Source organism: Daldinia decipiens, assembly GCF_022478715.1.
Source record: "Daldinia decipiens strain CBS 113046 unplaced genomic scaffold F4813scaffold_3, whole genome shotgun sequence".
NCBI classification, from domain to species: domain Eukaryota; kingdom Fungi; phylum Ascomycota; class Sordariomycetes; order Xylariales; family Hypoxylaceae; genus Daldinia; species Daldinia decipiens.
In genome coordinates, this window is record NW_026054546.1 from 1,272,259 (window position 1) to 1,285,843 (window position 13,585).

The 13,585-nt window shown below is 49.3% G+C and overlaps 5 protein-coding genes across 5 annotated transcripts; 4 read left to right on the forward strand and 1 right to left on the reverse strand.

Annotated features, from left to right (window-relative positions):
- Nucleotides 1-249: 249 nt before the first annotated feature.
- On the forward strand, nt 250-1,989 carry F4813DRAFT_176642 (CAF1-domain-containing protein). Its single transcript, XM_049239267.1, has 2 exons — nt 250-804; nt 867-1,989. Exons 1-2 carry the CDS (start codon nt 346-348, stop codon nt 1,938-1,940), a joined length of 1,533 nt encoding a protein of 510 aa, XP_049103882.1. The 5' UTR covers nt 250-345; the 3' UTR covers nt 1,941-1,989.
- On the forward strand, nt 1,968-2,666 carry F4813DRAFT_398384 (uncharacterized protein; the record flags this gene model as incomplete). Its single annotated transcript, XM_049248043.1, has 1 exon — nt 1,968-2,666. The coding sequence occupies one exon, from the start codon at nt 1,968-1,970 to the stop codon at nt 2,664-2,666; it is 699 nt and encodes a 232-aa protein (XP_049103883.1).
- Nucleotides 2,667-3,391: 725 nt separating this feature from the next.
- F4813DRAFT_346208 (protein FYV10) lies at nt 3,392-5,647 on the reverse strand. Its single transcript, XM_049241828.1, has 3 exons — nt 5,528-5,647; nt 4,774-5,319; nt 3,392-4,673 (listed from the first exon to the last, which is right to left on the reverse strand). The coding sequence occupies exons 1-3, from the start codon at nt 5,576-5,578 to the stop codon at nt 4,035-4,037; spliced, it is 1,236 nt and encodes a 411-aa protein (XP_049103884.1). The 5' UTR covers nt 5,579-5,647; the 3' UTR covers nt 3,392-4,034.
- Nucleotides 5,648-7,636: 1,989 nt separating this feature from the next.
- F4813DRAFT_176688 (uncharacterized protein) lies at nt 7,637-9,606 on the forward strand. Its single transcript, XM_049239269.1, has 3 exons — nt 7,637-7,640; nt 8,240-9,012; nt 9,067-9,606. The coding sequence occupies exons 2-3, from the start codon at nt 8,358-8,360 to the stop codon at nt 9,387-9,389; spliced, it is 978 nt and encodes a 325-aa protein (XP_049103885.1). The 5' UTR covers nt 7,637-7,640; nt 8,240-8,357; the 3' UTR covers nt 9,390-9,606.
- Nucleotides 9,607-11,729: 2,123 nt separating this feature from the next.
- On the forward strand, nt 11,730-13,552 carry F4813DRAFT_176730 (domain found in IF2B/IF5-domain-containing protein). Its single transcript, XM_049239270.1, has 2 exons — nt 11,730-13,062; nt 13,120-13,552. The coding sequence occupies exons 1-2, from the start codon at nt 12,049-12,051 to the stop codon at nt 13,405-13,407; spliced, it is 1,302 nt and encodes a 433-aa protein (XP_049103886.1). The 5' UTR covers nt 11,730-12,048; the 3' UTR covers nt 13,408-13,552.
- Nucleotides 13,553-13,585: the final 33 nt, after the last annotated feature.

A 13,585-nucleotide genomic window follows, 5' to 3' on the forward strand; every position in this document is an offset into this window, starting at 1 on the left:
TTTGCACCTGCCGCTTTTCAGTGACGATTTACTTTAGGGTTTTTGGAAGGCTCAATCAAATCCACCACCTCATCCTATTCTCTTCTCTGCCAGTGAACTTTAAACTATCTACTTTAGGTACACTGGATATTCAACAACGAAGTCCTACTTAATTAATTTAGTAGTTGACACACTGACACGAACAGAACGCCACGCTTCTGTACGCGTCAATAGCTAGGTACCTTTGGCCAAGGCCATCTCCCGTGTCGTCAAAGCTCCCTAATGCCGACCGATTCTACTCCTCCCTTCATACCAACGACCAGAAAACGCAACTGAATACCTCCGCGACGCACAAACATTCACCCAATGGCTCCCCCCTCAAGATTCGGGGGTGGCCCTCCAAACATGCCGCCCTATCAACACCAGTTCCCCTCTCACCCGTCCCAAGGCCATGCGACCGGCCACCAACCCCCCGCGCTGGGAAACTCTGCTTACCTAGGCAACGCACAGATTGGCCCTTTTGCGACCAGTGGATTAGGACTCGGCGGCGGTATCAACGCTGCCGCCGGCTTTGGCGTCGGAGATCAGACAGGTTTTGCCAGTCACGCAGCCCGATCGGGCTTTCAGCACGCTGCGCAACTACAGCAGCAGCAGCAACAGCAGCAGCAGCAACACTCGCACCAAGCCCACGCTATGGGAGGTGACCGTCAGGCGCGATCTGGTGGCGCAGGTAGGCCTCGCGTACGCGACGTCTGGAAACACAATTTCAACGAGGAGATGACCATCCTAATGGATCTAGTCGACGACTACCCTTACGTGGCTATGGTTCGTTCTTGCTAAGAGTGTTCACGGTGAAAGCGTCGCACCTACTAACCTCTTAGAAATAGGACACCGAATTCCCCGGTATTGTGGGCCGCCCCATGGGTAACTTTCGAGGAAAGAGCGACTATCATTACCAATGCCTACGGGTTAACGTCGACTTACTTAAGGTGATCCAGATAGGACTCAGCTTATTCAACGAGAAGGGGGAAACACCGGCCGACCGCGCTAATGCGTCGAATGAGGTTGGCCCGAACGCCCGAGGCCGAGGAAACCAGGCGCAAATGCCTCTGGCGTGGCAGTTCAACTTCAACTTCTCTCTCAAGGAGGACATGTACAACCAAACCTCCATCGAGTCCCTGCAGCAAGCTGGCATTGACTTCAACCTACTGGAACGCGACGGAATCGACCCGCAGAAGTTTGCAGCCCTCTTCATACCCTCGGGCTTCGTTTGCTTCGACAACGTCAAATGGATCTCGTTCCACGGTGGTTATGACTTCGGTTATCTTACCAAGCTTCTCTCCAACGAAAAGCTAGCCAACGACGAGAGTGAGTTCGACAAGATCATGAAGAAGTGGTTCCCGACAACCTATGATGTTAAGCACCTCATGAAGTACGCTGTGAAGCTCCATAGTACCGGTCATCTCACCCCCTCAGATCCCGCTACTGCCGAGATCATGCAGAAGTTTGAGCAGAAGTCAGGCTTGGAGAGCATTGCGGATGCGCTGAAGATTAAGAGAGTTGGCGCCGCTCATCAAGCTGGTTCGGACAGTCTCCTGACAGGAAGAGTATTCTTCCAGCTACGCGAGAGGATCTACAACGGTGAGATTTCGGACGACCACATCGGCAAAGTCTGGGGTCTTGGATTCTCAGGAATGGAGATGCCTACGATGCCACAGAACCAGACTAACAATGCAGGCAATGCTTCGCCTGGTAACGGTAGCGGCAACGGTAACGGTAACAGTAACGGTAATGGTAATGTTAACGGTGGTCCTACCACACCTAGCACGGTGAGCGCTGGACTCGCTAGCACGCCGGCTGCGCAGGCGCACAACGCGAATGGAATAGGAATGGGACCTATGACCCCAGGTGGCGGAGGAGGTGTCTTTGGAGCCTTCAACTTTCCGGGGAATCCTAGATAGAATCCGAATTTCGGAAATTGCTTTGGTATGCCGATAGAATTAGATTACGCCTTACCCGCTCCTCTTGGTCTTTTACCTAATCCTAACCGAACTGTCTCTATTCCGCCCTTCTTACCGCAATTAATTCCGCATCCTTGGAGCTTCCCGGTACCGGTACCCGGGCCCTTTTTGCCCCCCGGATCACTGTCGGCGACCCAACAGCAGTCGGCGACTCAAACACAATCGGCGACTCAGACGCAATCGGCGATGGGACCATATCTACCTATTGGACCGATGATGCCGTTTGGACCGATGATGCATCTACCGAATCATCCATTCCCGATACCTTTTGCTATGCTACCACAGCCTCCTATGCCGCAACCTTTGTTGACCCAAGGACATGTGCGTGGACGTGGAGGTGTCGGTCATTCTCGACCGACCTCTCGATCTCGACCTCGACGTCTTCCCGCTAACGTGACTAACCAATCCCGAACTAGATCTGTCCGAGGGCGTTCAAGTTCGCGGTCGGCTCGTTTGGTTCCCCAGCAGCCATCAAATAGACCACCGACACCAGCTGCCTCTGAAGGGTCTCCCCCAAAGACTCCAACGATTGCGACTTCTCAAGCACCCATGATTCAAGAAGCACCTAAGACACCACCGGAACAACGTGATCCTTCTCCTAACCCCTGTCCAACATCAAGAGATCTGGAAGTGCTAGTGAAAGCTACCGGTTCACTTACTATTTGAGTGCCGAAGGCGTATGCACGGATTTTCACATTTCCACAAAAATGGTCTATAATCCAGTCAGTCTTTCAGTCAGTCTTTCGGATCGGAATGGTACTTGGTTGGGGCTTTGATAATTTACTATTCCCGGTATGACGACAAGCACTGTTACTAGGCGGAAATGGCAACCAAAATTTCATATATCCAAATTCACAGTGGATGGTGGCGTTAATGTTTTCATGACGATCATGGTACTATGCGGCTCTTTTTCTCCTTCGCGTTTGTTTTCCAGTTTTCACGTCTTGCCATCATGCAATCACGGACGGTTCTTTGTACCTTCTAATGACCATGTATCTGGTCAGCATTATCTCCTATTGGCAAGGATGATTTTCCCCTAGCCGAAGATATGAGGCAGAGGCAACTATCTGAGATAAGGAGCATGCGAATGGTTTTCTTTTCTTTCTATCGCAAGGCGTTTGATCTCTGCATACGAATGTACTACTAGTGGTTGGGGGGAGGCAAATCTTTAGGGGTTAGCTTGGCTGGTCGGATACGGAATCGTTGCTGCTAATACATATACTCGGTGAGGATCACACGTTAGTTGATTCCGCTGAGGTTACTCTGTATTTTTGAGGTCTTCTTACATTTTGCTGCGGGTGATTTGAGTTGCCATCTAAAAGTTGCTCTGCCGTCAGAGCTGTAGGATATTACGTAGGACTAGGACTTACTAAGGGCTCCTTTCCTTAGACTATTAGCAAAGGGTTGAGCTTTGGAATCCATTCATACATGGTATTGGACCCCTGTAAATCTACCCGAGGTAAGTCTCACATTTTTAAACCCGGTATAATGCTAACCTAGCCTACTACACCCACTGTATGTAGTTCGTAATTGATATTTCATCGTACATTTAGGAAACCCTCAAGTCGGGGCAAAATCTAACCTCGGCACAGTAAATAATACATGGCATACCACGTATATATAGATAGGTATATATACATCGACAATTTCATCAGTAATTCATATCCAAAAATAAAAAGTTGATCATGTAAAATAACTCCATTGCATGCATGCACTATGCCGTTTTCCCCAAATGACGATGCTGATGATAACGACGCCGACGGGTACCTGCCACCGGGCACCGTCTCGTAGACCATGAAAACCGCCTACGTAGGTACCTATATAGGTATGTATGTAGGTAAATTACGTAGAAGTAGAACCTGTACTACTAGGGCAAGCGGCCTAGGTAAAAGTAGGTAGGTAGGTGGTAACGGGGGTAAGAATACACGGTCCACCGCATCATTAACCATTATAACCATTCTATATCGTATCTTAGACGTTGTGCGTAAGACATTCCTTCAAGGTAGCCAGCCGGCAAACTAGTAAACCTGCCAATCACGTAATATACACCTTCTTCAAGCGGTCGTTCCCAAACACCTCCCCGGTGCGCAGATCCTTCACCTGGTCGTCGAGCAAGCCGGCCTTGCGGGCGTACTCGTCGAGGCGGGCTTTGCCGTAGGCGCGGCCGTTGGGCAGCAGGAGTAGATCGGGCTCGACGTGGCTCTTGCTATGGAAGGCGTAGGGCACGCCGCGGGCGAGCTCGTTCAGCTCGGTGCTGCAGATGGGGCAGACGCTGGAGGCTAGGGAGAGAGACGTCGAGTGGGAGGGGGGGCCGGCGGCGGAGGACGGGTGCGAGGAGTGGCAGGCTGGCGTCTTTAGGGCGGAGAGTCCGGAGCTTAGCGCGACGTGGAGGAGGGGGACGGACGGGAGCGAGAGCAGTGCGTTGTGCGTGGATGTGAACAGGTTGGCGAGCATTTCCCATCGGTCCGGCGAGTAGAGCTCCGCGTAAACGTTGGTTTCGGCGCTGGGACGCACGGCTAGCATGCCGCAGGCTTGCATGACTTCTTTCTTGTACGTGTGCTGGTAGGGGAGCAGGAACTTGCGCGCGTAGGAGAGGATGTCGGTGGGTTTGGTGGAGTGGTCTCGGACTAGCTCGATGTATTGCTGGAAGCGAAGCATGAATTCTAGGTTACTCTGGCATGGGGGTTAGCAGCTGAATAGATCGATCATAGTATCCAAGGAATGAGTGGCAATGGTTAGGATAGTATAGTATAGTATGGTATAGGTAACTCACATCCATCTTCCGGAGTTCCTTCTTCGTGTCTCCCGCTGTACACCAGGCCAACGCCTCGGTGACGCTCCGGTTCAGAATGCATTTCCGGATCCGGCTCATCTGCTCGAACGTATCGAGGTCCACGAGCGGCTCGATGCCCTTCTCCTGAGCGAGTGCCCTCGCGCTCTGGTTATAGCCGTGGCGCAGGAGGTAATCGACCAGAAGACGGTCGAGCCGGGTGCGGCTCCAGGCCTCGTACTTGACGTCGTCGACGCCGTACATGGCGTACAGCTCGTTGAGGTGGCGGATGCGGGCCTCCTCGTGGCGGTGTAGCCGCTGCTCCTCGTCGGCGAAGGCGGTTAGTTTCCGCTTCACGCCGCGCATCCGGGCGATCATCGTGTCGAGGTTCTTGAGCACGTCGGCCTGCGAGGCGCCGCCGTTCACGCATGCCGTTGCCGTCTCCTTCAGCGTGTTCTTGATGTACGTGCCATCTTTTTCGACTTCGAAGTGGGCGGACCGGAAGTTCTTCCGTAGAAGCTCGATAGGAAGGCGGAGGAGAGGCTGGTCCTATGAAGTGGAAGATTTATGTGTTAGTTCGCATGGGCCTACTTGCTCGATGGCCTGGTTGGCTGGTTGTTTGGTTGGGTTGACTCGGGGCGTAAAGACAGCATGAGCTATGATGTAACCCAATAAACGCCCGACGTACGTAGCATCATATCATCATCTTCGCCCTAACATTACGAGATAAAAAGAAGAGGTAGGGGTGTTTACTCACGAGGAGAAGGTGATTCTCGTGATCTAACTTGGTTGCTGCAATGTCGCCCATCTTTCCCAGACAAAATCTCGATTTTCGATGTAAGGGGTGGTGTGTATTGGAGTGGTTCTTCTTTTTTGGGTTTTGAGGGTCGAAGCTTCGGCGCAAGGTCGGCAGCACAGAGCGAACTTTAGACCGCGGTGGGACCCCACAACGGCCCGGCTTCCCCAGAGTTCAGAAAAGACATAGGTAACCCCTCCCAGCTTGGATTCTTATTGGTCGGCCAATAAGAGAGCGCTCTTTCCTTCCCTTCTGGTGCTCGGTGGTTATGTGACCCAAGCCTAGGTACCTAGGTACTGGCCTATTAATGCCTATTAATGCCTATTAATGCCGCTGCGGCGTTGTTATGAGTTGTTTATAGGTACATACGATGCTTACCTCCCTTTTTCGCCTTATGTATATGTATAGCCTCGATCGATCTGTCGATTACACCACCAATATTAGGTAAGAGTCAAATTACAGATACCTACATGTAGGTATATATTTTATATTTTCTTACCAACGCTACTTTAGCATCCTGGTAAATGTGTCCCTCGGTTTTTTAACTTTATCAGTTAGGTACCTAGCATGAAATTCCTACAGGTCATATCACAAGGACCAAGGTATATTTATATTTTGCCTTATAATTAGAATATACTTGTTTATGCTATTAACCTTGCATCGTGATGAACCATTGTCATAAGCGATCGACTCCTCGTGTAGTAATGAAGAGATACGATATTCTCCCCTTTTTGCCTGCTTATTTCATACGTACCTAATCGATCCTATAAATACGTCCTGGTGATATGGATAACACGCATCATCTAAGCGCGTATGCAAATTGTCCCCTGTTCCTGTTTATGCTAATATATTAATACCACATCGCTGTGGCGCCTATCCTCCTCCGTACTTCTGTGGAGGCGGGTACTCCCGAGTGGTCTCCTCGATGCTCGCAAATTGCCTAGTGCGACTTATATGCAGTCACACACATCCGCCGTTGGTCACAGGAACAAGTAGCAGTCGGCCGGGGGCTCACGGGACTCGGAAGCTAGCACCAAAATTATCATCGTAGGGGCTGGTAGAGCTGCATCTAACAGAAGGAGAAGGTAGGTCGAGCTTAGGGAGGTCACTTGACTTGTTGGTCTGAGACTTTATACCGTCTCTGCGCTATAGTCTATGTACACCTGCCAGGTACTTGGGAGAGATAGGAGATACGCAAAACGAAATCATTTGCCGAGCCCCCAAGGGCCAAAATCAGACTATCCATCTGCAGGTATTGGACATTAAGTCGCTAAGGGGTCTAATACCTACCTGCAATACCTAGGTAGGTATGTATTAAAGGTATTAACTATGTATATGTATATGTATATGTATATGTATATGTATATGTATAAACTTACCTAACAATAGTAATTCCTACGTTGTATCCAACTTTGTTAAGTTTCAAATATTATAACTAGAGCTAAGCTGTGTAAATTGTGTAGGTTAGTTGATTTTAAATACATATTTGCCCTCTAATAAGTGGGAAGCATTATCGCCAAAATTAACGAATCGGGTAGGTAAAAATAATATTTGAAAAGTACATACCAACCAACAAGCTGGCGCGAGTTTATGTTAGGTAGTTTAAGAACCTTGTCGAAAGAGCAAAGGGAAAAATTGGGAGGGGGAGAGGGACACACAAGCAGACAAGAGAGGGAAGCAACCGGGACGCAATCAAGTGGCCCGTGCGGGTCAAATGGTCTCATGCACCTTCAAGCACCTTCAATGCTCCTTCTTTCCCTCTTCAAATCTTTCCTTCCAATTATTAATTTCTACTGAAGCGAATGTTTTAACTTCTTCTATCGAACAAATCTATCTACACCACGCCGAATTTTTCAAGATCGAAAGCCCTTTCAATTTTGTTTTTGCCTCGTTGAGGTTAGCAGGTGTTGATTCGGCAGCTTTGCCTGGTCCAAGTTCATTGAATTGATATAATTCCCACTATTCGAATTGAAAGCACGTGAAGTTAAGTCACTTGACGCTGGAAGATCCAAGCACTTGCGCCAGTTCCCAGTTCCCAGCATAGCACTGCACGAGACCTGGCACATGATTTACGGTATGTCATTCATTTCCCATTACTTTTGTATCGCTGCCATCGTGATCCTCGCCATCATTCCCGAACGCGACGGACGATTTCTCTGCGCGCGCACCAATAGCCTCACCCTCGTTAATGCGAAAATTTTCGCGTCTACCGTCTCTTCGCAACCTGTTCTATCATATACTTGAATACGAAGAACCGTGTTGCTTACAGATACCGTCTATGAATGGCCCGAGGTCTATCTTTATCGCAGCTTTCGAGGTCACCTTGTTTATAGACAATCGAGCCGGTTGTTCTAAGGAGAAGCCTCCAAGTTTCAGAAGCCGTTATCTTCATCTGATCATCTGATCATATCTTATCATCCACCTATGTCAAACAGACCTCGTAGGCCTTCTACGGCGGTATTTTCTACCTATTTAGTCACTGATGTATCGAGACACACCTTGCGCCTCCCGTCACTGCCTCTATCGGGCAATTACATGAGAAACGTGACAAGGCTCATTAAACTATTCTATTATATTATATACAAAATGCACAAGTGATGGCAGCAATGCAATTTAGTTATTCATATTTCATATTTCATACTTATAGTACCACGCATATACTGACATCGGCAGACCTCTCGTGATAACCCCCAAAGTCTGTCACGCACCTTACGTGTACAGATCGCATAGGTGCTAGGGCCTACTGTAGGTGTCGTCAATCGACCACAACACTTCCTTCAGCTAAGTCACTATGGAGTCAAACGGTTACGCTCATACGGAGGCACTCCTCGAGCCTCTAACTCGTATCAATCGAGAGCATCTAGCTGCCATGGCGGACGCGGCTGTTGCGGACCAGAACGACTTTAACGCGTCGTCTCCGTCTAGTCCTAGTCAGAAGAGAAAGCGTGGCGCGCCAGACTCCTCTCCCGAATTGCGACGCGCCAAGCGTGTACCTCCGAACATTTCAAGCACCCCGGACGCAGCATATGTTGAGAGTGCTGTCGAAGCTGCGCAGGCAGCCGCACAAGCAGCAACTAATGCAGATTTCTCGGCTCTACAACAGGCTACAGCTGATCACCATGATACTTCGGACCACGCCAACGCATCCAGCACCGCTGCTGCCGCTTTGGGAACCTTATATCCTACCATCCATGTCCCTCAGTCTACAGAAGAGACCTTTGCCGCGCAGGCTGCAGCAGAGGCAGAACACCACCAAGACTCGTCGTTCAGCCATAACGACATGCTCCATGCGGATGGCCTTCCCGACACGTCTACTAACGGCCTCGCACAGTCGCAGAACGGCATCAGATCCACACAGCCGTCCTATACTACCTCCTCGTCTGCCTCTAAACCGGCTGTAGGTTCAGAAGAGTGGCACAAGTTGCGAAAGGACAACCACAAAGAGGGTGAGTCACATCTCTCGCGCGATACCAGAAGTACCATGCTAATTTCGGCTTCAGTTGAGCGCCGACGCCGCGAAACCATCAATGAGGGCATCAACGAACTTGCTAAGATTGTTCCTGGATGTGAGAAAAATAAGGGTTCAATCTTGCAACGCGCAGTCATGTTCATCACTCAGCTCAAGGAGAACGAGGCACAGAACCTAGAAAAGTGGACTCTAGAGAAGCTATTAACCGAGCAGGCGATCCAGGAGCTCAGTGCCTCAAACGACAAGCTCAAGCAGGAGTGTGAGAGAGCTTACCGAGAACTGGCCATATGGAAACAAGTAGCACAGAACGCAGGGCTTCAGCCTCCCCAGTCTAAGGATGAAGCTTCTTCATGATGTTGGTTTGGCAGTGGGCAGACTCGATAATCTTTATTACTTGGCGTTATCCCTTCTATACCCCCGACGACTTTTATTCCATCGCGGCATCAATACTTCTCCGATTGCTATGTCAGCAATCGTGTGCGAAGATACTGGTGCTCCGCGCAGGATTGGCTATAGCCAACACAAGTCAGCACTGTTCATGTTTAAGTCGCCTCATTTGCAGTGTCAAGTAGTGCTGGATATCGGGCTCAGGGATTCTGGTTGGCAACTGGTCGGAATGAGTCTTGAGGCATAGGCGTTGGTGGAAAACTTGTTTACTTCGCCCCTTGGTACGGATACCAAACTAGAGGGTTTCCTCAAGAATACAAGCCTTGGGCCAATTGTGAATTATATTTGTTTGTACAGGAATTCGAACACTGACGTCTTGGCAAGGATTACCATGCATCTACATGTTGCATTATGCATATGCGAGCTGCCGCGGGTTCTTGCAAGGCGAAAGAAGCTGGTCTCTTAAGACCTTGACGATAATAGGATTGGGGAACGCAGGAGCTAGATCAAGGGGACGGAATCTCGGGAAAGACGTCCTCTGGCCTATGAATAAGAGGGCCATACCGGATACCTACTTTTAATGCCTGTACATCCCATAAGTTTCTTGTTGCTCGGCTCGAGATTAATACTACTAGGCTATCTCAAATACTGTAGATGCATCCCCCCGAGTTGCCAAGAGACGTGCGGGTAGAAAATCTGGGATCGTGCATCCCGGTCAACCAAGGGAGACCCAGGCAGAATTCCAGGCAGAACAAACTAATCAAACGCACTTAGCAGACCACGGTGTGAGTGATTGGTGCCAGATGTACAAATATAATGCAAGACAGCTGCATACGCTGCATACACTGCAGACCGTATGTAAGGCGCAGATTTGCCATACCTACCTATGCTATGTATTACTTGGGGAATACATGCCCGACATGAGTAAGGCTTTGTAGATACATAGAAGCCTCGGATGTACACAGTTATAAGATATGTGCCATACTATATAACGTCAGCTTCGGGCTATTAGATAAAGTCCGGAAAAAGAGTTTGTATGCATCCGGCGCTGCACTGCTCGCAACTTGTAATACATGATATGTACATGTACGCGATAATTATCCCTTCTCATAAATCCTCTCGGATGTAAAATCTCGAATACGACTGTGTTTAACTATATGCATCTACAGTACCTAATGTATGTATTTAGCAGTCATGGGTATGTTCTATCGGCTGAAGCCTTAAATACCAGAATTGTTCGCCTCGCTCTTGCGGACGTAGCCAATAAAGCCGATATGCTACATTAACATTAGCATTATTAATAATAGCATTAGCATTACAATACAGTTAAGCGGTTTAGCTTAGCTCCGAGAGCCTCTCGGCTTTCCCCTTCCCTCGGCTTCTCCTTTTCCCATAGCAGCCCGTAGAATGTTTCTTAGGGTTTCCAATCGTCACTGCATGCAATATGTGCCTAAAAAGAGAGGTACTTGATGGAAAGGCTCTCGCGAGTAATGTTTAAATGTACCCGCTAAATGTTAAAGCTCATGTTAAAGCGCGGACCCAAAGGCTAGGTAGGTACCGACACAAGCATCGCTAATGGACAAAATTCAAATCTGGGCGGCTTAAGCCCCACCTACAGGAAGGCTTTTTCGTGCTATGTACTATGTAGAGTTTGCATTTTAGGTGGGCAGGTGGGCAGGTGGGCAGGTGGGCAGGTGGGATGTGTTCAGGTAAAGGTACCTATGTATGTAACTGCGGGCGCCGGACGGTGCTTTTTGCACAGTTTTCATTATTCATCCACCACCGCCGCGATTTCCTTCAGGGCCATTTCTTTGACTGCCCTCCTCTTTTTCTAGTCTCCCACTTCCATTTCTTCCACACTTCCCAACAAAACTTCCCTCTTTTTTCCTTTTTAATCCTTCCAACTACAACCACCACCGCCCATCACAACAACCAAGCAACAAAACTCGCGCCAGACCACGGCTGTGTTTTCAGCACTGCTCATTAGGTACTTTTACAACAGGATTTAAATCTGCGGCAATCGCTGCCATCTCCTGTTTTGCACTTAGGCATCTTACGCCAGTTCAAATAAAAACCACCTACTCTATTCCTATTAACCACCTACGCTTTTGCACATCTACGCTCCAGGCGCACCGATACAAGAGGCCTTGTGAACAACCTTTCGGCATTCGAGGTCTGCTTCTGCTTGTTATCTCAATACATCGACCAAATACACCCTACACATAAAAGGGTAACAGGATACACTGTTGTTTATGTATCAGCACGACAAGCCCGCTGTGTTTAGACACCTTCCCCCTCTTACGCTGCAGTCGTTTCGCATACCGCGAAAACCTTGTAGCCCTAATATCAGCTCCGTTGGTTGAAAACGAATCGACTACGAATCGCCCGAGTTAATGCCTTCCAACGCTGGCAACTATAATCCAGTCTTCCCTATGTCCACTAGGAACAGTCCTCTCTACTGAGATTCTGGCTCACTCAATCCCCTCCTGCTTCACTCGTCGTCGTCACCTACGAATGACTATCTAGTCCCCTTCCTCCCTATATTCAAGGAATTCGATCCTCCCGACCGATAAAATTTACTCCCGTGTCTCTACTTCGACAGCCTATCTAACACAATACCGCAAAAATGGCGCTCGTCAACGTTCGTCGTGATGTCACCGATGCCTTCTATCGCTACAAGATGGAAAGAATTCAGACTAAGATTGAAGGCAAAGGCAATGGTATCAAGACTGTCGTCGTCAATCTGAGCAGCGTTGCTCAGTCTCTTGCCCGCCCTGGGTCATATGTCATCAAGTACTTCGGATTTGAGCTTGGCGCTCAGACCAATATTGACCCTCCGGATGACCGCTGGATCATCAACGGTGCTCACGAGGCTTCTAAGCTTCAGGACCATCTTGACGGCTTTATCAACAAGTTTGTCCTCTGCAAGAAGTGCAAGAACCCCGAGACAGACGTTGTCATCAAAGATGGCCACATCGTACTTGACTGCAAGGCCTGTGGCCAACGCACCGACGTTGATCTTCGTCTAAAACTTAGTGGCTTCATTCTGAAGAACCAGCCTAGGAAAGGCGGCAAGAAAGACAAAGCTGAACGCAAGGCCGCTCGTAAGGCCAAGCAGCAAGCTCTGCAGAACGGCGGCAAGGAGAACGGCCAGGGAAGCGGCGGTGAGAATTCCGAGAACGGTTCCAACGGGAGCGGTGACAAGAATGAAGACGAGGACGATGCTGGTAGCGACGATGAGTTCACTCGCAAGATCAATGCTGACGCCCAAGTTATTGACGCCCCTGCCGTCGTCAGAGATGACGACTGGGCCGTCGATATGTCCGAGAAGGCCGTCAAGGCCCGTCAGAGCCAGCTCCCCAGCGAGTTCCGTCAGAAACTCGTTCTTGGTGGTGCCGAGGATGATGACGATGAGGGAGAGAGCGGTGGTCACACCGTCTACGACACCCTGGGTGACTGGATCCAGGAGGAAGCTGCCAAGGCTGGTTGTATTAACAAGGTTGATGATATTCAAATTTATGTGAAGGCCAAGGAACTTGGAATCGAGACCAAGCACAAGACTGTCTTGGTTTTGGTCCAGACTCTGTTTGATGAGAACATCCTCACTCAGATTCCCAAGCGCGCTGCAATGCTCAAGCAGGTATGTCTTACAAGAACGCTATACTAGTCATGTGAATCATATACTAACTTTTCTTAGATTATAACGTCGGAGCGTCATGAGAAGGCCTTGCTGGGCGGTCTCGAACGTTTCCTTGCCGCTCAGGGCAAGGAGCACCCCGAGCTGCTGACCAGTGATAAGATCGTCAAGATCCTTCACCAATTCTACGACAAGGACCTCCTCGTCAGTGAGGACATACTCAAGAAGTGGGGATCCAAGGCGAGCAAGAAATACGTAGATCTTTCTACTTCCAAGAAGATCCGCCGCGCTGCCGAGCCCTTCATCAAGTGGCTAGACGAGGCTGAGGAAGACTCCGACGAGGAGTAGGTAGTGGACATAAATTGCACGTGTTAGCTGTGATTCGGTGGATACCATTGGTAGATTGTCGATTTGATTTCCATGCTTGATTCTTCTCTGCGATGTGCTTCCGAGGTTCTCCTTTCGTCATTGGCTTCAAAAAAAAAGTTTTGCGCTGGTGAAATAATTCTCTAGGTTTCTCTGCGTA